The sequence below is a fragment of the Trachinotus anak genome, unplaced genomic scaffold, assembly GCF_046630095.1.
Source record: "Trachinotus anak isolate AG129_WGS33_773 ecotype Australia unplaced genomic scaffold, CSIRO_AGI_Tana_v1 ptg000013l, whole genome shotgun sequence".
NCBI lineage: Eukaryota > Metazoa > Chordata > Actinopteri > Carangiformes > Carangidae > Trachinotus > Trachinotus anak.
The window spans coordinates 718,020-744,336 of record NW_027273864.1 but is presented as its reverse complement, the minus strand read 5'-3'; the positions used below and the strand labels follow the sequence as shown (position 1 = coordinate 744,336).

At 42.1% G+C, this 26,317-nt stretch overlaps 1 protein-coding gene across 4 annotated transcripts in view; it reads left to right on the top strand.

The window, feature by feature from the left end:
- The window catches only part of LOC139630080 (receptor-type tyrosine-protein phosphatase gamma-like), a 454,916-nt gene that overhangs the window by 407,056 nt on the left and 21,543 nt on the right, over window positions 1-26,317 (top strand). For all 4 annotated transcript variants that reach the window (XM_071493181.1, XM_071493178.1, XM_071493179.1 and 1 more), the window contains 5 exons: window positions 3,531-3,639; window positions 4,130-4,179; window positions 4,489-5,218; window positions 11,221-11,371; window positions 23,189-23,280. In XM_071493181.1, the coding sequence (XP_071349282.1) occupies window positions 3,531-3,639; window positions 4,130-4,179; window positions 4,489-5,218; window positions 11,221-11,371; window positions 23,189-23,280 (1,132 nt within the window). The remainder of the gene's footprint in view (window positions 1-3,530; window positions 3,640-4,129; window positions 4,180-4,488; window positions 5,219-11,220; window positions 11,372-23,188; window positions 23,281-26,317) is intronic.

Genomic DNA, 26,317 nt, shown 5'->3' with positions numbered 1-26,317 from the left:
GAGTCTGATCCTCATTTCACTGTTTTGCTCACTGTATATTGTACCGTGGCATGTGACAAATAAAACTTGCAGCTTTATACCAGAAATATAATTTAATCAAATATAATAATTATGTATTATAAAATATACCAGAGACAAACAAAAAAAGAGTATGGTTATATATATTTTTTTAAACACCTGAAATATAAAATACAACAAAATAATTATATTATAACCCCCCCCACCACCACCATGAAATAATACTGTGTATTAGGGTTAGACTGCACCAAGATATTGAATTGAATGTTGCCCAAGCCTTTGATGAATCCGTCTTTATAGGTAGAAACAATTCTGATAGAATAACTGTGTGATGCAGAGCATGATGAGGGTCCAGACTCCTCAGACATCCTGTTTGTCCGTCAGTTGCTGTACATTAAAGAACCAAAATACTCACATGAACCCTCTTGATTTGAATGCTGACATGAACCCTCTTGTCTTTGGACCGCCAATCTGTGTGAGAGCAGGAGTTAGCTGGATGTGTGAAGTCTCCGCAGAGTTCGTGTGAACAGCAACACCCCAGCCTGTCGGAGCACTGCCTTCTCTGCGGCACAGCCCCACTGTTCATATCTGCTTCTCTCTGAACAGGACGGAAATCACAGGAGCTGTTTGGCAATTCACAGCTAAGATGTGAAAACATAATGAACCCAGCTCAACTTTCAAAGTAAAACTGCTTATTGAAAGTGCAATCATTTTAATATCATTAGATCATTACAACATCAGTGCTAATGTTACACTGATGTCAGTGTAAATAATGTAACCAACTGTCAGCGAGAGTGTTGTCAGCCTTCTGCTTGTTCACTGTATCTCACATTGAGCCATATCTCAACACAGGCTCCACCTCCTTTGAAATCTGTGTTTTAAGATAAATACAACATAACAGGTTGACAACACCTATGGATTTATCTTATTTCTTTTTCCTTCATTCTTATTTATTTTTAATACCCTGCCTTTTATTTCTGGTTTCTTCTCCTTTGTTTTAGTATTTTATTGTTTTATACTTATCACTCCATCTTTATCTTTGCTTTCCAGTCTTCAGTGTTTCCTCAGTGCAAATTCATGAGATTTATGATAGTGTTTCCTCTATATAATAATATAATAATTAACTATTTATTTATAACCACATACATACACATTTCACATTTATTGCTTTTATTTTGTAAAGTACTTTGTGTTTGTATGAAAAGTCCTATACAAATAAAGTCTGACTGATATATATTTCATAGAGATGGAGGTGAAAAATAAAGACTTTGGTAGAGACAGGTGACAAAACAAGTGTTTTGACAGGGACATAGCTGCTGGGGTACAACATGTTGGATTTAGAGGGAGATCTGATTGCTTCATGGCAGAAATGAGGGGTATAGACCTGCAACCATTTGGCAAAGGCAGGATGTTTAAAGTGGCTACTGTGTGAGTCTTGACATGTTTCGAATGGCTGTGATGGTATCTTGGGGTCTCTCTGTGTGCCAGTGTCCAGTATGGAGGAGGAGGGATAATTGTTTTTGGTCTCTACCAAATCTGGCTTTTTTTTTTTTTTTTTTTGACTTCACACAGCCAGGTGCTAACTGCACCTGTCTGCTGGTCGGTGCTGGGTTAGGGTTAGACACATTAGCATTAGAAGCTACCAGGTAATTTCATCATTCAATATTTGTAAAACAGTCAATTTGATAATTTATCAGTTACAACAACTAAAATAATTAGATTCATTGTTTGATTGTGACAAGTACAGTTAAATAATGTGTGTAAATATAGATAATGAATAACCTGGATGTAGTGATGGTCACGTCTGGCCGACTGATTTGTCCTCCTGAAGCTATTAAACAGTAACTGCACTTTATAACTCAGTGTGATCCTGATTGTTTGTGCCTGATGAATTTGTCAGGTTCTAGAAAAGCTACTGGAATGAATCTCTTACTGGTGTTATATTGTCACCCCTTCATGTGATGGAGATGGAGAGCAGAGATGGCTGCATGTGCATGGTATTTTTATTATTCTACAGTGACTTGACAGAACAGAGGTTTCTCACAATGAGAGGACACTTTATGAGAAAAGATAATTTGGCACAGGTCCCAGAGCTGGCTCAAATACTTTCCATTTAACCGAGTGATGGTAAGTTTATGTAGGATAACTGATGGGCATCAGGAGGACGGACCGTGACCTCCCATTCTAAACCATTCAGGATCATGGATAGTGCTTTTATTTGGCATGACGATGTGGTAATGTGATGATGAACAGGTGCAATTTCTACCATTTCCTCCAGTATACAAACACCCTTTTTCCACATGACTGAAGGGTCAGATTAGGGCATGTGATTTTACCTGAGGCAGCTCCATCTGCAGTGAGTTGCAGTTAAGCTACAGCTCAGCTACAGGAAGCTAAGAAGTAGACCTCTCAGCTCCCACTGTCTTGTGTATTTGACAGGGAGATTATGATTCAGCAGTGACCTTCAGGAAATAAAGAAACAGCTTGGATTTAAGGTTCAGAGGAGAGCTGCAGAAAGAATGTGGAGTAAACTATGTTAAAGGCTGTGGAAAAATACAAGTGTGTGGGGAGCCTTTGTGGTTGACCTTCACTGTGGCTTCATTAAGACAGTGACAGACTAGACTGACCATCCTAAACAACAGGCTGAGGATGTGAGAGGACTGCAGCACAGCAGCCACTGTCTACTTTACTGTTTTTGGTAATGTGTGCCTTATGTGTTATCCAGTCTCCCCAGATGTGGATTTTTTACCCACCTGTCCATCTAAGGGGTAAGAATCAAAGTCTGCTCCCTTAAAGTAACTTACACCATCCACATCTCATATGAACCTTTATTTGAAAGACTTAAAGGTTTACAAGTAATAGATTTTTGTTCCCCACATCCCAAAAGCTCCATATTTTAACTTCTGCAGTGTTTTATCTGAAGTGTTGATCTCCATCAGAGAGATATTTGTGATTTTAAGAACCAAAAACCATCTCAGTGTAGTTTTACATCTCCTCTCTCAGGCTTCTCTCTGGAGCTTTAGTAACAACAGGTCAGTCAGCCAATCAGAAGAAAGGCTCTGAGCCTCTCTTCAGTAGAAATAAAGCAGATTTCAGGTAAATACTCAGAGAAGCGAAATCGATAGTGGTCCAGGTGGGCAGGGCTTGGGGCGTGGCTGAGAGCAGTGACTGCTTTGTTGTGACATCACAACATTACAGAAGTCCTGACAGCTGGTTTTAAGGCTCAGTTTCTGAATACAGGCTGTGTGCATTTCTCTGTGGACTGAGGCTTTGATACTTTCACAGTATTAATATAGAACCTAGACCTGCTTTATAATCACAAACACATGGACATCCACCTTTAGACTGTATGGACCATTAAAGGTTTAAAAATGCCTTGACAACATCTTAATCTATGCACCTGCTTCTTAAATGACTTATGGTTTAAACTCAGAGGACTAAAACAGAGCTGTCTCAGCTGGTGTAAACCTCACTGATTTGGTTTGTGTTTCTGTGTGTGTGTTGTTGTCCAGGAGGCCATCATTTCTCCCGTCTCCCCTGATGTGCTGTACCTGTTTCGAGTCCAGGCCATCTGCATGAATGACATGCGCAGTGACTTCAGCCAGAGCATGCTCTTCAGAGGTAACAGACACACACACACACACACACACATACAGACCTGCTCCTAAACTGCTGCCACTTTATCTCTGCATGTTATCATAACCACCACGATGTCGTGTACACGGCCCTCTTTCAACATGCCCTGCGTTGTGCCTTGGATGGTGTGGCTGAATAATCTGACAGCACAGGATTCCTTTGATCAAAATATCACAGAATCTTTTATACTCAGGTTATTCATGTGAGCTCGTATCAGTAGCTGCAGGCTGAAGGAGAAATAGCAGAGGAAATGAAAGAAATAGACCAAGAACAGTCAGTGGGATGTTCTCAGTTCATCTAACTACATTCACATTACTGGCTGAAAAATTAAGTATTCAGAGCCTTGCCTTTATATTGTGTCATGTTGTGATTAATGTGCTGATAAAGCACTAATGGATATCTTAGAGACTTCAAGTGAAGTGTTGCCTGATTGCTGTGTTTCACTGTGGATTACCCCAGTTTTTTTTATCTCTAGCCAACACCACCAGGATCTTTGAGGGGACGAGGATTGTGAAAACTGGAATGGTGAGTTTAAGGGAATCCCTGCTGTTGTCTTTTCCCTTTCATCCAGCAGAGAGCATCATTCCTCCCTGTGTGGACAGGGATATAAGATATAAGATGGAACAGGATGTCAATTGTTAAAATAATAATAACTGTAGTGGTTCTCGACTCTTCCGAACTGTGACCTGTGCCTCAGTATGTTTCAAAGGACTATGCAAAGTCAAAATAACAGAAATGTTTCTTCTCTCTTAAACCTTCAGCATCTGGTGACATAACCAACTGGGAATCGAACAACAATCAAATTCTAATTAAATATCTCTTTTTTTCCCTCAGCCGACAGTCTCTCCAGCCTCCTCAGCTGACATGGCTCCCATTTCCTCTGGCTCATCTACCTGGACCTCCTCAGGCATCCCCTTCTCATTCGTCTCCATGGCGACAGGCATCGGCCCATCCTCCAGCGGCAGTCAGGCAACGGTGGCCTCTGTGGTGACCAGCACTTTACTGGCTGGGCTGGGCTTCAGCGGTGGCATCATCTCCTCCTTTCCCAGCTCTGTCTGGCCGAGTCGAGCACCGACCCATAATCCCGCCTCCACGCGTCAGACCGCCAAACCAACCGAGACCACCACCTCTGCCTCTGCTGTCACAGCGGCTGCAGCCAAAGATAGTGGTGAGGCTGGCGGGGAGGACAGGGAGAGCAGCAAGGGTGAAGGAGAGGATGGAGAGAGGGGAGGAGAGGATAAGGACGAAGAGGAGGAAGAAAAGGATGAGAAGGATGAGAAGAAGGGGAGGAAAGGACGTGTGGGCAAAGCAGGGAGGAAGGACAACAGCACAGTGGTGAATGAGCCGCCCAGCAAGACACCGGAGTCCACGGCGAAGGAGAAAAAACAGACTGAACCAGAACCAGTTGTAGAAGACCAGCTGCAGGCGTATACCCACAATCCACCTGACGCTAAGCCCTCTCCCACCACAGAGGCAGCCAATGACACAGCAGCACTCCCTGCAGCGACACTCAGACCCAGCACAGGGAGGGACAAGAAGCACTGGCCTTTCTTGATCCACAACAGTGAGTAAACATCAGCGTTGACACTTTGTAGAGAAGGAATAAGAAAGATGGGAATTATCAACTTCTTTTACTGATATCATCACAGGTCATGATAAATATTCCAACATGATAAATATTACAATGACACAGGTCATGATAAATATTCCAACTGTTTGTGGAACCACAACGATCTTCTCAGACGATGATAAAATGAAATAAAAGGTTAAGGTCCTCAGTGAGTATTCAGCAACTCCTTAGAAGTAGTTGTTTCTCTGAACGGTGTTTCCTTTATTAAACACTCTCCAGGCAGACTATTTGAAGGAAGCCATAAAATGAAATCATTTATCCAACTGTTGAATATTTACAGCTCCACAGGCTCTCCTGAATGACCTCCTAACATGACATCATGCTGACAAAATGGATTAAAATGTTGGCCCTCATGGATTTTATGCAGCTCAGCGTGGTAAGGTAGTGATGCTGCAAAGAAATAAAGTCATCATGACTGATGTGACACAGAGTAATAAACTCTCTTTCTATTCATCGGGCGATGTTTCCAAATGGTCCAGAGAGTAAGAGGGGGTTCACATTTCTCTGCTGGTGTTGTCTGATTTCAGTGGAAGACTGGCTGCTTTGATCACTACGTCATTCTCTTCACTATAATCTCCTACAGGTGTGAGGTAAATGGATGTTCACCTCTAAAGTATTTTATGGTTCTGGGAGATTGTCCACAAAAAAAGAACTAATTCTGTTTAAGAGATGTTATGAGTTGGATAATAGTTGAGTTGTTAGTTTGTTGATAGTTGTGTTGTATGCAGGGTAAGACGTGGTACTGACTCTTCCAAAGGGCTTCATGTGGTGATGGATTGCAGTGATGTGAAATGTTCCAAGCAGAGTTCCAAGCCGGAGCTGAGAGCTGAAAAACACACACACCACCCCCTTGAAGACATTCAGCAGGGCACTGCGTTAGCAAGCAAACACTGTGGGACACCAATTCAATTTCAAGTGCTTTGAAACACAGTCTAAGCTGAAGACCAGACATTATTATGAACAAAAGTAATTTTCTAATATTCCCCGGAAATGCCTCCCAGTCTCTTTGTCAAAGCACATTTAGAATATTTTATTCTGTTGGAGCTGGAGGGACTCAAGGGCAGATGCTTACTAGTTGTTGTATAACTTTGCAAAAGTGGTAACTGTGTTCGTCCTGCCGAAGTGTTTTTATGCATCAGAAAGCACCAAGGCTTATAGGCCTATAAACTAGAAACAACTACAAATCCCTGTTTTCAAGGCAGATAGATGTTAACTAATCTCCCAAAAACTGTGTGTCAAAGTTGGCTTGAGTGTCACATCTTTAAGTTGATGAAACTACACAACTGTTTTATTGATTTACCCTGAAAAGGCTGTTTCTTAGATGTAATAATGGTGAAAACTAGGTAGCTACTAACCCAGCTAGCTCCTTGGGTCACTCAACTCATGGCTAGTGACATGGTCTCTTCGGCAAATCTGTTACTTGTTAGCCTGCAGGCTAGTTTAGTACAGATGTTAACAGTTAACTGGCAAAATATGCGAAGATGTTAATATGCACCTCGCTAGGATTAAGCTAGCTTCTAGAAACAGCACAGAATACTTAAACTAGATGTGTTATGATTAGTTTGTTTTTATGTTTTAGAACTTGTGACTGGTTTTCCTCTTTCCTATTAGAATAGTTGACTTATTTTTTTATGGCTGACATCAGGAGAAGCAGTGAATCAGCAGACGGTGGACCTCACGTCTGAGGGTCCTCATGTGCGAGATGCACCACTTCCAATAGCGTCTTTATTTCACATCATAACAGAGTCATGTTTTTCTGATGTTTTTGTCAGGTAAAAAACTAGCTAAATATTGTTGTGTATTTTGTCAGGTGTGAAAGAAAATACAAAAATATGTAAAAAAAAAAAAAAAAAAAAAAAAAATACAACCTGGTTGCTACAAAAAGGTAACTTTTACATCATTACTAATGTTACAATAATAATGTTAATGAAACATCTTTATAAAAGACTTAAGATAAAGAAGTATCTATCTTTTTTTGGCAGAGAAGACACTGTCACCCTGTCATTCATTCATTGTGATAAAGAGTTAAATTAACTGTAATGGTTGTGGCATATTTGCTTTTACACATTTGTGGCAGAGAAGGAAGTGCTGCATCTCACCTCTAGAGACCCTGAAGGAAGATATGCAGTCCACAGTTGGACCCCTGTTCATTTCAATTTGTTTTGGTAGATTTGACTTACAGGAATGGCAGCGTGAGCAGTCACATCACCAGACACTTTAAACAAAGCCCCAGTTTTACATAATGATCTAAACCCCTTATTTGATGTAAATACACCAAAAGTGTCTGTTATAATCCCAAAAACCCACATACATTGAAAACTATGCTAAGTGAGATTAATTTAGGTCAAAGCTAGGACTCTGTAGTACAGGGTAGTCTGAACTTGAATAATATGATAATATGGTGAGTTTATAAATGCAATGCTGCACCAAAGTATTTCATCCAAAGTCGTCAAAATCTGGTCCAGAAGTTCGTCATTAATACAATAAAACAGGACAGTCTGAAAAGGGCCGTTCTGCACAGTGAGTATCTTTGCGTTGTTAAGGATCTGAACACTTTCCCACCACTGTGAGACTGTGAACCTGTTTATAAACCTCAGCCCACCTCAGTGATGCTGTGGAAGTGGTGTGATAGTGGGTAAACTTTGCCCCTTTTTACTCCTTACTTTTTATTTTGTTTTCTTTACTCTCTCCATCTCCTCTTTTAGTCCATCTTCTCTTCTCTTCTGCCCCCCCCCCAACTCCCTTCTTTTCCCTCAGTCCTCCACCACTCCCCTCATCCTCTCTGCCTCCCCTCTCTTTGCTCTGATCTGAGTGCTGGCCTACTTTCAGACAAGGCGAAAGGAGATGAGACTTGGAGGCCAGATTCAGCTGCAGGGGAGGAAAAAAAGCCTCTGCTCCATTTTTATTTACGTGTGTGTGTGTGTGGTGTGTGCGTTCAATATGTATGCACATTAGTGATGTGTCTGTGTGTGTGTGTGTTATGTATATGCATGCTCTTGGTGAGGGGTTTTTATTGTATTTTGGCAGACTGCCATGATCATAAGACAAAAGCAGAAGGGAAAGAGAAAGGAAAGAGGCAGATAGTAGTGTGCACTGTGCATGTGTGTGTATTTGTGTGTGTGTGTGTGTGTGTGTGGATATGAGGGAGGAGATGCAGAGTTAGTGAGGATGCGAGTCAGCTGTGGTGCAGTGCAGGGGCCCGACCTGATGTAATGTTCGGCTCCAGGCAAAGCTGCAGATTGAAGGCCATGGGGGCCGGCGTCGGTTCCAGCAACGTCACGGCTGCAGCAGCTGAACTGGGTAGGTGGTGATGGTGATGGTGATGGTGATGGTGATGGTGATGGTGGTGGTCGTGGTGGTGATGGTGGTTATTAAGTGACCTAGAAGCAAATTGGATTTAACAAATGGCTGAAATTATCCAGAGCCATGTGTTGTTTTGATGCTGTTATCTTCATCAGTGTGCATAGCGTGCAGAGCTCAGGACAGGGAGGACTAACTGGGAACTGGTCAAGCTCTCTGTACTAATCTGTTTTCTAATTATGTGATGGCTTATATGTGTTGCAGCAGTTAGATGAAGTTAAAGGAACAACCTTATGTTTCAGAAAACAAACTTATTTGTTGTCTGACCCAGCAGGAGACACTGAACTGTTTCATCACTGTGTGTCCTGCACAGTGACACACTGGATCCACGTGTTTAGCCTGGATTAGCAAATAAGCCTTGTACCCATGTACACTGCACTGAACAGCAACAAGAACATGAACAGGAAATGAAACACGACATGTCCCAGAGAATGTCAGTCAAACTCTGGAGCATGTCTCTTGATCAGGAATCCTGACATGGAGACCGAAAAATCTCCACAATTTGTTTAATTTTTTCCAGCTGTCCTCTTTTTACTTTGTGAATTATATTGTTGTGAGTGATTTTTGTCTCATATCAGTTTTCCAGAGTGAACACAGCTGGATTTCATGGATTACTTAGGGCTATTTCCACTGGTTAGAGAAACGTTGGACCAATCAGAGCCTTGTAGCCAGGGTTAAGAATGAGGAAGTCTTTTTCCTTCATAGCTAGCTGAATATATATACATGAAGAATAGCTAAAGAAGAATGGCGATAGCTGTATGGGCTGCTGTAGGGCCATATTATACTCTCTTGCTGCAGACACCACAGACATGTAGTTGTTCTTATTCTGCTTCTCTTTTGTTCAGTTGGAGTCCAAATGGAGAAGCACATGTGAAGTTGGTGTCTAGGTAGACACAACATATAGGTGTGTACACAGACATCCAAACACACTCTGATGATGAAATTAGCATTATGCAGACCCTCGCACCCTCGCAGATGTATAAGTACAACACTAACCTAAGTCAACAGAAATGACGCAATATCATTCTACAAATGTACAAAGTTAACTGCTACCACCGCTTCTGTGTCAACTGATAATAACAATAAAGATAATACATTCACAAGTCAGGATGAACAAATTAAAAAATGATGTTTCATTCTGATTCCCAGGCTGACGTGAGAACACCAGGTTATTCAAACTTAGTTTCAGTATGTATTAGGGTTGGAGTCGGGACACAGCTAAAGGAAGCAAACTTGAAACTGCTAGCCTAACTCCATGGAAAATGAAAAGAATAACTTAAAAAAACTCCACCATCCAACAATTTTACAGCTATCAGAAGACACTTCCTGAAATGTCACACTGTTCCTTTAAAGAAGACGGGAGGCCTATGACAGTGGCTGGCCATGGGCCAAAACAGGTTATTTTTATAATCTGTTTTTTTTTTTTTTTTTAATCTTACAATATTGAATAGACAGTCTCACATTAAGCTGTAGCTAAGTCATAATAGAGAATCTTTTTCAAAGATGCTTATTATACTTTTATCCATGTTGCGAGTGAATGACAGACACAGTTACATCAGGTGTTAGCACACGGAGTTCTATAATTGACAGTAACTCACAGAATCACTTCTCTTTAGCAATTTTTTCTACAAAATAAAAGCGCATCAAAGTTCGTTTTTATGCAATTCTTTAGTTCAAACAATTGTGAGCTTTTATGTAAAAAGTTCTGACAAAAAAATTCTGAAGCTTGTCATGTGCTTGACAAACATATGATGTGTGATATGAAAAAAAAACACCAGCTCGATGAATCATTCAGACATATAATATGTGACTGTGGGGCACAGCTCCACATGTTAACAGTAATAAAGTCAACTGAAGTTGCATTCTTATCAGTTTCTTAAATTAGCCTTTGATTATGTTCTCTCCCACCGTGTAATTGGCTGCCAGCTTGTGGCTGCTCTCACATTAACATACCATAGATGTAACTTGTGAGACCAAAACAACCAGACACAATACACACTTTTGGTGTTCTACAAAATTCCAGCCTCTTCAATCTAAAGAAAACATCTGAGATGAGTTGTGCTCTGATTTATTATCACCATATCTTTGTAGACTTGTTAAAACAATGTGAGGTTGTACATAGCCGTAGTCAGAGGTCAGCTAGTGTTTATTTCAACTCTTTCTTACACTTCTAACACAGAATACAATGATAAAACAGGAACTTACATGTAAAATATGACATTTTCTTTGTACTGCATTTGTATGTTTTAGTCACATGTTAGTCTGTGAAGGCAGACATACTGTGTCCATCAGCAGAATTCAATTTGGAAGTGATGATAGAATGAATTTACTGGATATCATGAGGGGAATGGGACTAATATTAATACAATAAAATGGGAAATACAATAAAACATTTGTATTGACTTTGATTTCCTGTCTTTTCAAGATAAGAAGAGACAGAGATAAGTGTTACTTCACCTTTCTCTTCTAAACGGCATCTATCTCTGTCAGATCCTTACTCCTTCTCTCTGTCCACACAAAATGCCTGTAGACATCATTTCTTTTCCTCATTAATTTCTTCATCTTTTTTTTTCCAGACTCCAGTGTGGTGACCAATCTGACCAGCCAGGCGAGACCCGGGTCAGGGGCAGGGTTGGGCCGTGTGGAGTGGCTGGTGCCTTTGGTGGTGGTCTCCGCTCTGACCTTCCTCTGCCTCATGCTCCTGCTGGCTGTGCTTGTCTACTGGAGGTGAGAATGGTGGGGGATGACGGGCCACCTGCAGTGGAGTATTTAGCTGCTCATAAGTACCATAAACATTTAATGATTTAGCTTTAATTAATACAGTCTTTTTAGCCTCTGATCGGCACCATCTGTTTTGTCAAAGAGGGAACCATTGTTGCTATATGCTGGCAAAATAATCCCTCCTGAAATTTTTGATGGACAGCATTTTCATTTTCAGTTTTAATAATAGTGAGACATATCCTATTTAATAGCATTTAATTTTCAAACACAACTTTTAACTTGGATTATATATTTATGATATCATGGAGAGAAAAGATGACTTTAAGTGTCCACACAACACGAAGCAGGAGAATTGTTTTTTTTATTTCCTGCAGTTACAGGAAGGAAACTAAAACGCTGCAGCAATAGGTCCTAAACAGGCAAATATCTATACTGCCTTTTCATACAGGGGGCTTGAGCCAATCCCAGCTGACATTGGGTGGTGTACACCCTGGGCAGATCACCAGCCTATCACAGGGCTGACATAGAGAGACAAACAACCATTCACGCTCCACACAGAACCCAGAACCTAGAACCTTCTCGCTGTGAGGCAACAGTGCTAACCAATGCACCACCGTGCCACCCTAAACAGGCAAATACAGTCTAATGCATTTCAATGAGTTAGACAATTACAAATATATATATATATATATATATATATATATATATAACTTTATCTAAAATATGAACAAGCTATTGAGAAGAATTTAAACTGAACTCAGTTGACCTGTTGTAGCCTGAACCCTAACTTCCTCCATGGACTTAAACTGGGTGCACACATCAAAGTAGACTGCTGCAGAGGCAACTGGCACCTTAAATTTTATTTGAAGGCTGAACTCATGCCCTGCTGCCACAGTGAGTCTGAAATTACCAGCGTCACGTCAGCCAGAGTTTTGATGATTTTTCACAAGGAAGTGATCAGAAGTTGACAACATTCTCTGAGCAGGGGATGTCCTCAGGTGCTTCACTGGGAGGAAATCCTGCAGCATGTGCTCTCTCTGCACCAGGGGCACAGCTGCACCCCTCTGTGTAGTGGTCACAGACACGCTCCAAGGCCTTCTGTCAGCAACGCGCTGTCAGCACTAAGATAGTTTGACGCATTGCTCCAAGGGGAATTAAGTTACCTCCACAATCTGTGTTCAAAATGGAAAAGGTCTGTTGTCTGCCTGTGCGAGCGCGATGCCCCAGAACGTCATCTAACTCTGCTCTAATCTGTCAAAATGACAGACGGCCTTTAGATTTTTCTGTCATTGTTGATTAAAAATCAGTCAATAACAGAAGATGCTAACTCTATAAACCATTCTTACCAGTTCATGAAGGTGAGCTGAGCTTAGTAGAGGCTGGCAGACTGTATTAGATTGATTTCAGTCTAAATACACTGACTGTCTGAGGCCACGTCCATACTACTATATTTTTGTTTTAAAACTCATCTCTTTTGCTACGTTTTCACCTCCTGTCCATACTACTCTGAAGTTTTCAAAACCTAAAACGGAGCATTTCAGAAACGCTGCTGGGCCCTTTTTAATTTGAAAACTCCAGGGTTGTGTTGTAGTCTGGACAGACAGAGACAGAGACCTTTGGAAACGATGACGTAGACACCCACGGTGGCTCTTATCAGCCTGGACTACCAGTTTGAAACAACATGGATAATGAATTAAAACTGACCTTGTTGTCTGTAAAGCAGCTGTTTTGCTGTTTCTTGTTCAGAGTATTTACTGTAACAAATCAACTGCAGAGGAGACAATGTGCTTCCTCTTTACACCGGCTCACACATGCCCAGTGTACGTGAATGGTCATGTATGTGTGCGTTTTCAGGTGTGATAGTATGGATGGAGATTGTTTCTGATACAGAGCTAAAATGCTCTTCTGGACAGAGATTTTTTTTTTGTCTGAAGCAACCTACCACACCACAAGACCACAAGACACTGATCTGATCACTGACCTTAAATGTTCCCTTGAAGTGATTCTTTTTTCGTCTTTTTTTTTCATCCTGTCCCAATATCATTGGCAAGCAGTATGAGTGGTCTGGATGCCTTGTGTTGTTGGGGCAGATTTACTCTGCGAAGGAGGAGTGTGGGATACTCCTGCTATCGCATATTTTAACTTTATTAAGACAACCGGACCGCATCAGGAATGAGAGTGGACAGGAAGAGGAAAACAGAGAGAATATGGGGAAAAGGAAAATGGGAGTGGGGAGACGGGGAAAAACAACAACAACAACACAACAACAGAAAAACAACCACAGTAACAATAACAATAACTGACAATATCCACATTTATGGTCACTCTATAGTCCTTAACCATTAGATGCTCCGTATGTGTATTTGTGTATATGTGTATATGTGTGTGTGTGTGTGTGTGTGTGTGAATCTGTCTGTGTGTGTGTGTGTATGAGGGAGGGAGTAGGTGTGTGTGTATGTATGTGTATGTGTTCATGTGTGTATGCAAGTGTGTAGCAATTTGTCACTGGATGTGGTGGGTAATTGATGTGGGGGCTGCAGTAACACTGCCCCCCCAGACCAAAGGCACAGGCAGCCAGAAACCAGGCCACCGAGACTCCCAGCCATCCCCAGAGCCCAAGGACCCGCGTCAGCATGCCCCCCCGGCAGCCACGTGCCCGACCCAAGGGGGAGCCCGCAAGGGAGTACAGAGGCAACAGCCCCCAGCGCAAGGAGGCCCGCAGAGGGACAGCGGGCAGGAAGCCCCAGAGCCAGCCCGCGACCACCAACCCCAGCGCGAGCTGGACCCAGAGCCAAATGGCCCTGGCAACTGAAGGCCTGCCCACACCCCCAGCGGAGAGCCCACCCCACCACACACCGGAGAGGTCCCAACCCCCTAGCTCCCGCCCACCCAGCGGGAAAGACCCCAGCCCGCCACAGCAGCCCGGTATTCCGGCCTCAGTGACCCTGCAGGACAAATGGGGGAAGGAGGGCAGACGGAGTCCCCACCCCCCCGCCGGGAAGCCAAGCCCAGGGGGATAGAGAACAGCAGACCCCCCCGCCCAACCCCAAACCCAATCCACACACAGCCCCCACCTAGCCCGCCACCCACAAGAGCAGGCCGCCCACCCCCACCAGGGCCACCTGCTACATCCCCGCCATGGATCTTCTTCCCCCACATGGCAGGCTCCCCGCACAGTCCACACGGCACCAGGGACAGATAGACAGGGGGGCCCACCAAGCCACCCTCTCCCCACCGTCTGGTGTGAGTGCAAAGTGTGCATGTGTGGGTGTGCGTATGAGTGCGTGAGTGAGTTGGCTGTGTGGGTGACTATAGCACTTTTAAAATTGGGGGAGCGGTCAGGGCATGGGCACCCCACCGCTAGCAGGCAGTTGGGTCCTCCCTGCCCTTCCCTAACCCCAAAGCCCTAGTGTCATATGGCTTGTGGGTCGTGTGGATGACTAAGGTGTATTAAAATTGAGGGAGCAGATGGGGCATGGGTACTCCACCGCTGGTAGACGGCAGAGTCTCACCTGCCCCATCCCACCCCCCAAGGCCCTAGTGTCATGTGATATCTAATGTGCATTTAAAATTGAGGAGCAGCACAACAACAATAGCAGGGCCAGTGGGCAGTCCTGCCCACCAACCTGCCTTGTCCCCGCACCACCCCTCAGAGGCCCTACTGTCATGTGGAATGTGGTACAGTGGAGCAACAAGGGCAGGCAAGGCATGTACCCCTCCACTGGGGCCAGATCCCTGACTGGGCCCAATACGTTCTCCATCCCTCCGCCGCCCAGCCAGCGGGGAACCAAACCGGGGTGCCCAGAGATGCCTTCAGGTGGCCCAAGCGGTAGGGCCACCACCCCTGCAGGCGCAAGCTGGAGGGGCACAGACCCACTGAGCATGGTGAGACCCCAGTCATGTTTTCTTGGCCATGGTTAGGACTGTGAGAAGCATGTGAGATTTTTTTGTGTCCATATTAATGTTAGTGAGGTCACCGAGCAGGCAAAGTGAGGGGGAGACAGGGATGGGATGTCCGAGGTGTGTCGATAGGTCTTCACAAATCCTCTGCCAGAATTTACTGACCGGTGTGCAGTGCCAAAAAGCATGCAGATAGTTATCTGGTGCGTCATTCTTGCAATTAATACATCTGTTAGTATTTATGATAGCCATCTGGAACATCCTTTGTCCTGTGTAGTGTGCTCTGTGGAGGATTTTGTACTGTATCAGCTGCAGATTTGAGTTTTGGGTCATGCTGAAGGTGTTTGAGCAGATTTGTATCCAGAAATTGGCGTCTGGGCTGAGGAGTAAGTCTTTTTCCCATTTGAGATTTGGGATCGAGAGAGTTGGCTCTAATTCGGCTAAACTTACATAAATTCTAGAGAGTAGTTTTTGGGATGGAAGTTTTAAAAAGTTTGCTATTGTTGGTGGGAATTCTAGGTCTAATTGCTTGAGGTTAAACCTAGCTTGAATGATGGATTTAAACGGAAGATATTCTAGGTGTCTGTTTTTGTCAATGCCGTAGAGTTCTACCAGTTTGTCAAATGGGATCATATGATTGTCTTGGAGAATATGTTCTAGGCATCTTATTCCTTTACTATACCATGATGTAAAGTTTATTGTTTTTTTTATTTTGCAGGATGTCAGGATTGTTCCAGATGGGTGAGAGTTTGCACGGGACCAGTGAAGACCCATTCATTTTTAGAAATTCCCACCAGGCCATCAGTGATGTGCTGATATTGATGCTCTTAAAGCAGGGATATTGTTTGATGATGGGGCTAATAAATGGCAGGTCTTGGATTTGGATGGTGTTACAGAAAGTTTGTTCAATGTCCAGCCATATGGTCAGTTCGACTTTGTGTAGTCCATTTTAAGATGTATTGTAATCTATTGGCAAGAAAGTAATTGTAGAAATTTGGAAGCTCCAGACCACCTCGATTTTTGGGTTTTTGTAAGGTTTTAAGGCTTATTCGTGGCTTAGATTTCCATAAAAATTTGGATATTATGGAGTCCAGTGATTTGAACCAAGTCTTGGGAGGATGGGTCGGGACCATTGAGAAAATGTAGTTGATTTTTGGCAAGATCATCATTTTGATTGTTGCTACTCTTCCCATAAGCGATATGGGCAGAGGTTATCCTCTATTTTTTTAAGTAGGGGAATGTGATTTAACCGTGTCAGGTCTGATAGCTTGGTGGAAATGTTGATACCCAGGTATCTGATGTTTGCACCAGGTTGTAGTGGAATAGTTGGGTTGAACTGGAGGTCAAAAGCTATGGGAAGGACAGTCGATTTGTTCCAATTAATAGAGTAGTCTGAGATGGATGAGAATTTATCTATGATTGTTATAGTCTCAGAAAGAGAGGCATGTGCATCTTGAAGAAAAAGTCATACATCGTCAGTGTAAAGGCTGATTTTATGGATCAAATTTGCTGCTTTGCTTGAATCCCTTTAAGATTATTATCTTGCCGAATTGCAGCTGTCAGTGGTTCTATAAATATGGCAAACAAAGAGGGAGAGAGTGGACAACCTTGTCTGCTGCCTCTTTCGAGATTGTTTTGACGCAAGCGCTAGGTGAGCTGTATAATGTTTTCATCCAAGATAAGAAGTTATCACCGAATCCAAATTTCTGTAAGGTTGCAAAAAGAAATTTCCAGTTCACCCTGTCGAAAGCCTTTTCTGCATCAAGTGAGACAATTATAGCTTTCTTATGGATGTTGCAGAAGTCTATTAGGTCAATTAGTCTCTGTGTGTTTTCAGTGGACCGACAGCCTTTAATAAACCCATTTTGATCTGGGTCTATTATGTAAGGTGTTACTTTTTCAATTCTACTAGCTAGCGCCTTGCTGATGATTTTAAGATCTGGATTTATGAGTGATATTGGACGATAACTAGATGGAAGTGCAGGGTCTTTGTCAGGTTTAAGGAGGAGATTAATATTTGCACAGTTTTGCACATGTTTGGAGGAAGCTGGTGGTTTCATTAACTTCTGTAACTATTCTATGAAATACTGGTGCCAGCGTAGAATTCTGCCGGAAAGCCATCTGGACCTGGGGCTTTTCTGTTAGGCATACGTTGGAGGGCATCATGGAGTTCTGCAATTGAGAGAGGTGACTACAGAGCCATCATTTGCTCTTTGTTTAGTTTTGGCAGATCGATATTGCTCAAAAACTCCTCTATTTCAGAGTTTGATGGGTTAATGTTGGATGAATATAAGTTTTTATCAAAATCCCTAAACGTTTTATTTATCTCCTCTGGGACCTGAGTTGTTTTCCCAGTGGAGTCCGTAACTGAGGAGATTGTTACTTTTTCTTTGTTCTGTTTTAGTTGGTTTGCTAAAAACTTGCTTGATTTATTACTATGTTCAAAGTTCTCCAGGCGCAATCTCTATAGCTGAAATTGGGTTTTTATATCTCTTAATTCTTTTAGTTTTAATTTAGATTTTCTCAACTCATTCAACAGGTGTTCCTCTTGAGAGGCGGCATGAGCTGCTTCCAAGGTTTTAATTTTCTGATCTAGTTCTATCTCAAGTGCTTTATCCTTTTTTTTCTTGTGTGATGAGTATGAAATTATTATGCCTCGTATTACAGCCTTAGCCGTCTCCCAGAGAACACAAGGAGAGACACCGGGCAGGTCACTCTTTTTGAAAGAAATCAATAAACTCCACGTCCGTAAGTAATGATGTGTTCAATCTCCAGTGTCTAATTGGAGGTGTGCATATTTTCCCGATGACTGTCATAGTGACTGATTCTTTTTGAAGTTTGTAGCATATCATGGTTGGTATGTGCCTTTTGTCTAGTGCCCTGGCATATTATATAGACTGTAAATCCTTTATCAAAGTATTATATTGTATTTTGTGATGTTCAGAGTCTTCATTGCAGCAGTCTTCTGGTGTTATATTCAGTATTTTGTCTATAGCCACTTCCTGTTTGATTTCCACATCAGTTTCTACCATCTCCTTGTTGACAGCGCTGTTGTTGCACTGTGTGAAGATAAACGAATGATTATATAACCAGCAATAAGTGGCTAAATCATGTTAGACAACAGCAGCATGGTCCTTGATTAAAATCTGGAACACACAGCAAATCACTGGTGGCATGTGAAGAAAGACAGAACATGATAATAAGCAACACTGACACAGTAATCCCATGGTGTTCAGCTCGGTGCCTGACGTACACCCAACTCCATTACTGTCCTGCACTTTTCATATTATATGAGACTGACCAGGATCCACTTTGTCTTCAGGGTTTGTATTGAGAAAATGTTGGTGTACAAGTGCTGAGGAAATTGTGCATAACCCTCTTACATGCTCAAACACACACACACACACACACACACACACACACAGGCCTGGCAGCAGGTGCTGGGGGTGTGTGTGGGTATTTAATCCTATTGTGGAGCAAAGCTTAGGTCACAGCCCCATGTTCTGCACAGACTCCACTCCCACTGCTGTCTGATTGGCAGCAGTTGGTGCCGCCCACAAACCACCAACAAACTGTTGCTGTGCTGCGTTCAGGTGTGAGAGGAAAATATGAGGTCCATAAGAGAAAAAAACTTTATGATATGGACAGTAAGTGATTTTAGAAAGCACGATAGACCTCAGCTGGGAACATTGGGCAGACATTCAATCAGACATTTAGTCACTACATTTGAATAGTTTTCAACAGCTCCACGACCCACAGGACTGCTGGGAAAAAGGTTTTGTTTGCAGCTGAAACATGTAATGAAGTGTTTGTCTTGGTTGTGACAGTGCGTCTATAATAAGTCATCCAGAAAGTGTGAAAAGGAGGGTGAGATGTAATTTCTCAGAGCCACTGCGTGATTCTGTCAGCCTTGTCCCTCATGATTTGAATGCATCATGACACCAGCTATCTCACACCAGGAAGTGGCATGGGCTTGACCTGTGTGTGTTTGTGTGAGTGTGTGTTGGTGTCACAGAGAGGGAACACCCCCCTTCATGCCTAGTTAGGAGGGCCCTCCCTCTGTCTTCCTCCTCCTGTCCCTCCGTCTCGGTGCTCTGGCTCAGTGCAGGTTGGCGGCAGCATGTGGCAGCCCGTCCGCTCCCTCTCCTCCGCTCATTCACCAGGATGAACGCCCTCTGCTCTCTGCTCTGTATCAAATACAGGTAGGGAGGGTCCGGACACACACACACACACACACACACACATAGGGAGTGTTGAGTAACTGTTGTTGTCACTGGAAGCTGTAGATGGTAGATAAGGGTTGTGGTGGCACATGCTGTCAGTGAACTTGTTTCATGTAGCTGCTGAATGTAACACAGGCCATGTGCCGGTCAGCAGGTGTGTTTTTATTTCTTGTGTACAAACATCAACTGTTGTGAAGTTACCCAAGAGCACACAGGATAAGTGAGAATGTTCATCTGTATTTCTGGTAAATCATGAAATCAATCAATAAGTTGAAATAACATCAATAAGTTATGACACAGTCATGATCTTTTCTTCAATGACAACTTGTCTGATTCTGTATTTTTTCCTCAGTATCTTGTGGTGGAATAGAGGTATATGTCTGTGTAAAAGAGTGCTGCAGGGATGACGTATTTTTGTAGGCAAACCCTGAAGTCATTATCACTTGGTTCCCAAAAAAGTTTTCCATTGTTTTTTGGATGATTAGAGAAAATCAGCAACAGTTTCTGATCCTGACAGGTTTAGTTCAGCAGGATCATCTTCACTAATGACTCCACCTTATGATGTTTGAAGCCTAAATACAATCAGCAGCAGTAAAAAGCTCATGTTAGGCTATAAACCAACGACACCACAGTCACATGACTTCACCATCACCACCACTAACCTTCAGCCTGTAGTCTGATTCAGCTCTGAGCTCTTCTACAGAAGCCTTTCCTCTGACAGAGTTAGTGACAGTTTATAGAAACACAGCGAGGCTGTAAAGGTGGACTGGTGAGGAGATCAGTTTTCATGTTGGACTGATGACGTTTAACGTCCCCGACAACCTCTGTCGTCTCATTTAGACTCTTGTTAGCAACCGGCCTTTTTAACAGACGGAGAAGCTCCAAGAATCAGGACTGAGGGATTTACTGACGGATCTGATGTCAGAGAATCAAACCTGAAAACTTCTTGAGCTGCTGTTAAACACAGACCTGACTTCAGTCAACAACCAAAAACACAGAGACTTCAGGATGAGGGAGCAGGGAAAATAAGATAAGATAAGATAAGATTGCCTTTATTAGTCCCACAGTGGGGAAATTCACAGTGTTACAGCAGCAAAGTGTTACAGAGAACAGGAAAGCTGCAGAAACTGCAATAACAAATATTTAGATATTTTGATATTTTACATTTTAGATAGAACAAATATTTAAAATGCAGCAATTTCCAGGGTTTAGGACTTCACACGGTAGTGGATGTGAACAGCACAGTGGTGCTCTGCTGTCCCGTAATGTGTATTTGAAAACCATCAGCCATCATTCAGGAAAAGCAAGAGTACCTGGTTAAGTTTAGGTGAAGACTGTGGTCACATTTAAAACAATGTAGGAGAACAGGATGACAACAGGGGTCCTCACATCCACAGTGACCCCCTCCTCAAGAGGTTTTCAGAGCTGTCACACTCTGTCAGCCTCTGTTCCTTTCAGACAGCAACATTTATCTCTGGTCCTTCCATTTAGGTTTGTGATGCACAGATTGAACAACACTGAACAGCCATTCACATACTGTAGATAAGATATTATTACAGTGGATTCAAATAGTTTTTAGTGTAGTATCTGGTTGGCTGATGAAGGTTAACAAAAGGCTTTCAAAATATAATCCTCGTCCTCACGTGCACTGAACAATCAAGCCCAAATTAAATCCTGAAAAATAAAGTTTCCTTACAGAACCAGCTCAGGTTCAACAGACAGCCTGCCTGGTTTGAGTAGTAACACAAAGTTAAAGTCTTTATTTAAATAATAACAAAAAGACAGACAGCCTGTTTATTTTGTTAATAGAAAGTGCAGAGTTGTAGAGGTTGTCTCTCAGCAGTCTGACAGTTGGATGTAAATGTAGCTGGTCTACGTGTCTGACATGACTTTTACCTTCTGGGTATGTTTTCAGAGAGAAGTGACACCTCTCCTGCTTTAACTGCAGTTTGTCTCTAAACACCTGATGTAGATCTTTGTCCAAAGCAGTTTGATGTAAAATATCACACTTGTGAACTGTCAGCGTTTCAGACTGAAAACACAGCAGGAGACCTGCTGATGCGTTTGCTGCTGTGTGACAGCTTCTACAGACAGTATATGCCACTTCAAACACACCTGAAGTGTGTGTGTGTGTGTGTGTGTGTGTGTGTGTGTGTGTGTGTGTGTGTGTCAGCTACAGTGAATACTGTAATGCTGTGACACTTGACAAAACCAGAAGGTTCAAGCTTAAAAGACTTTAATATGTGTTTGTTCTGCATGCATAATTGGTGTGTGTGTGTGTGTGGTTCAAAGTCCATTTCTGCCATCTGTTTGCTGACAATTGCCGCCTTCCATGATAAAATCTGTATCTCTCAGCGCACGCACACACACACACACACACACACACACACATACTTGTACTTCTATCTTTGTGAGGACACTCATTGACATAATGCATTCCCTAGCCCCTTACCCTAACCTTAACCATCACAACTGAGTGCCTAACCCTGACCCTGACCCTGACCTTAACCTAAACCTAATTCTAACCATAACTCTAAAACCAAGTCTTAACCCTCAACATGTGATTTGAAGGTGTCTCAAAAAGTGAGGACCGGTCAAAATGTCCTCACTTTCCCAAAATGTCCTCACTTTCCCAAAATGTCCTCACTCTGTTAGTAAAATACTTTTTTTTGGTCCTTACTATGTAGCAAGTACAAGTACACACACACACACACACACACACATACATACATACATACACACACACACAAACACGTGATTAATCCTCACTCTCTCTCTCTCTCACTGCAGTGCAAATATGTGTGCTGTGTAGCTAAGTTGCAGTTCAGGAGTTCATTGGGAAGGTGTGGCCTATGAGGGCATGGCTTGTAAAGGTGTGACCATCAGGCTGAACTGGCTCCTCTTCCACAAACAAGATTAAAACCAATGCTGCGTTCAAAAAGTCCAAATAATCTCCTTTCCTAACTAAGAAAAGATATGATGGACAGGTCATAAGGTAAAGACAACTGTGCTGTGGAGAGAATCTGACTGCACTTACACAAGGCTTTTGCTTTTTTCTCTTCAAACCAACTTTATTTATAACACATGGACAATAAATCACAAAACCAAAACAAAACCAAAACAAACAGGATTGCAATGTTGACATAAGATAACATGAAGATAACATGAAAGGAACACACAAGCCATTAAAATAATAATTAAATCAAAATAATGAACCAGGATTTGGTCCACCAAGAAGAGGCCAGAGTGAATTATATTATATATCTAGATGGAAAAAAATTTTTTGTCAGAAACATAATTGTGACTGGATTTTGTTGCCCAAACCTCAGACGGGACTCTGGATGTGAACCTGGTCACTGCTGTGACAGTCCTTCATTTTGTACATCCTCCATCAACCCCAACCACCTCATAGTGAGTCTGCTGAGTCAGCGGTAGCAAATTCATTCATTCATAAAATACATTGCCTCCGAACATGAGCCAACCAGCCCTCACAGTGAATATATTTCCTACAAAACATATTTGCTATTGCTGTGTATTGTAAATGTAATGTCTAAGAGACAGTGTTAGAAGAATACAGAGGTTGTGTGGTCCCTTCTGTGTTGTGACCTCAGATGGGAACTTCAACAGAGCCACAGCATAAATTAGCCACAGGACTTAGTAAAATTATACTTATGTAAATGAAATGTTTCTCTTTCTTCAGGCGTTGTTTCCAGACAGCCCATTTCTACGTGGAAGACAGCAATTCACTTCGGGTGGTGCCCAATGAGATGATCCCCACCATCCCCATTCCAGGTAACAGCTCCACACATGTACCTAAGCCTCATTTCCATCTGTCCGCTGTATTTTTGTGCAGCATTTCTACACAGTGTTAGTTAGGTGGTCGTCCACTCTGTGGGGTCATAGGTCAGGGCTATTCTTACAGCAAAGGTCCGAGGTCACAAACTGGTGTTAAGACCCTTCTGGTGTCATCTTCCAGTGACCAAACCACCTGGAGCAGCACCAGCATCCAAACCATATACAGTTTCTATTTCTGTAAGTTTAAATAGAAAGAACATATTTGCCAGTGTAAACAGACTAATATGAGTTTATCTGAGGAGCAGCACTTCTACTTTGAGGGACAGACAAATGAAGAGGAGAAATAAGTAAATGGACGCATGAAGAATAGTAGAAGGTCTTTTTAGATGGGACAGAAACCCTGGGATCTGTGGCCACATCTCGAGCTGTGGAGTGAGTCTGTGTGTGAGAGAGAGGCCATGGCCTGTTCACCAATTACAAAACACACACAGGGACTCACACAAAAAGCCTTTATAGGGCTTGACAACTGCTCTCTAACTCTTCAGTTCAGGTCCAGGATTTGGATCCAAGCCCGTTAAAATTCAATTAAAGGGCTTTTTAAAATGGGCCTTGGCTCAGTCCAAAGACCTTCATTCACACCAGGTCCACCAGCACAGTCCAGCACAAACAAAAAGAGGGTACCTCTACAGAGAGCCAGATTGAGGACATCAGTCCACTGCAGCAGACAGACCTGCTACTTGACTGGATGTTAGCTGTGCTAATTGTCTCAAAAGCTCAGACATAGAGCCTCACACAATCCAGAATCCTCTTTGAGACCTTCTGCTACCAGCAGCAGCGCTGTGTAACCCTCCATCAACACACACATACATACATTACAGGTGTGTCACGGTGTCATTTGCCTTTTTATGCGGACAGGACAGGGCACATCCACATCTTAGGAAGCAACATTATTATTATTATTATTATCATTAACCTTATTTATTCAGGTGAACATTGAGATAAGAATCTCACTTTCAAGAGAAACCTGAATGTACATAAAAAATCATAATAACACAATTCATAAACAGATAATTCAAAATAATTTGTAAAGTAATTTAAATTACAGACAATTAAATTACAAAATAGTAGTAAAAATAACACACAAGGAAAATTGCAAAACAATTGCATTCTGTTTGGGAAGGTTTAAAGTCTTGTTTCTAAAATGTAGATATTATTATTACTTTTATTATTATTATACCTATAATTAGTTTAAAAAACAATGATTAGATTAATTATTAATTGAGGTGTAGTGATTCAGACATGTTGCCGTTTGATTTTGGGGAATGCTACTGCATGAAGTGCCTACACCTGAGTCAGGGTCAGCTGCGTCTGAGCACTACAAGTCTGAAATGTAAAAAAATAAATAAATCAGGGGGTGGAGTTAGAAGTGACCTCTGTATCTCCCCTCATCTCTGCTGCAGGCTCCAGGCTACATTGGCCACTAGAAGCATAACACTCCTGAATCTCAAACCAAAGCAGTGGGTCATGTATGAACATTTTACCATGTTCTGACTTGGAACAATAAGTCAATTCATTAATTACATGGATCTGCTGCATGAGTCAGACATGCTAGTGTATTAACGGTATTAGGTTTACTCATGGTTTTTAATTTTGAGGAATCCAGGTTGTTTTTGTGTTTTTCTGCTGTATCCTGTTTGTATTCTACAACAATAGAACAAATCTATTGGACACGGACCGTGACTGTACTATACTGTCTGTAAAATATGTCAAAGCAATAAAAAGGTTCAGCTCTCAGTGGAGCTGATCGGTTTTTCCAGACCTCTCAGCAGCCTGCTGTGTTTACTGACACACAAATAATTCTGAGATATTTGCATACCTAAATGAACACAAAAAGACACAAGGCGAGAGCGAACAAGTGTGTGCTCTTGTTAATATTTGATGAAGACTAAACTGAAGGAAGCTGTGAGAGAGTTTTGGCTCTTGTGGAATATTTTTGCATCTTTTCCACTAAATAGGCTCCAGTCATCTGGGTCGAGTTCAGTGTCAGTATCGTAGGAGCGACTGCAGCTGCCCTCTGATGAAATATGCACCCCAGTCCTGTGCCCTCACACTAACAGCTCCCAAAGCTACAAAATAAAGCATAACTATAAAAACACTTTTACAAGCTTTCTTGAGTACTTTTGACTCCTCTGTGGTGATGCAGTGGAACTGAAACATTACTGAGCTTGTATTACTGAACTCAGTGAGACCATTGAATAGAATGCATTTACTCAAAGCACCACTTAGTAGCATGAGTGTTTGCACTTGTGTCAAACTCTCTGCTATCAGTCTTTTTCCATACTTTACCTCAGGCAATTAACAAGAAAAACACTCAATGCAAATTACACTTATTTGGTCTTAAACACATCTGCCTCAGCATGTACAATATCATCACAACACAGACACACAACCTTCTCATGTTGTGGTCTGATAAGGTGGAATAGACATTTGTTGCAGAAAGACATCATTTCCTGTGGAAACTGACAATATCTGACTGAACAATGACCAAGATCTGATATCACATAATTTCCATCAGTTGTTATCAAACTGCAGATTATTCTATCAACTGCTGTTTCCCAGGTCAATAATGAATTCAACTGAGAAAAAATGACATTTGAACATCTTTTGTATAATTTAATAGCAACAGGGGGACACCATTTGTGAAGGAAGATTGTGTGATACAATTGAAAGCTCAATCAGACATCACCATCTCAAACTGAAGGAACATGGTGGTTTTCTGGAAATATTACATTTCTCTTAAATCACCAAACTCAGTTTCTCAATAAATCAGAGGTGAGAAGAAGCTGATGATTCGACAAAAACAAGTGTGTTGTGTCTTTCACTTTAACCAGGCTACTGTGTTTTTGTAATCAGAATCAGAATCAGTTTTATTGCCAAGTATGTTTTCACATACAAGGATTTTTTTCTGGTGATTGGTGCAATTGAGGATCAGGGGGATCAGCAACAGTGGGGCTCTCTAGCCTTGTTGATGAGG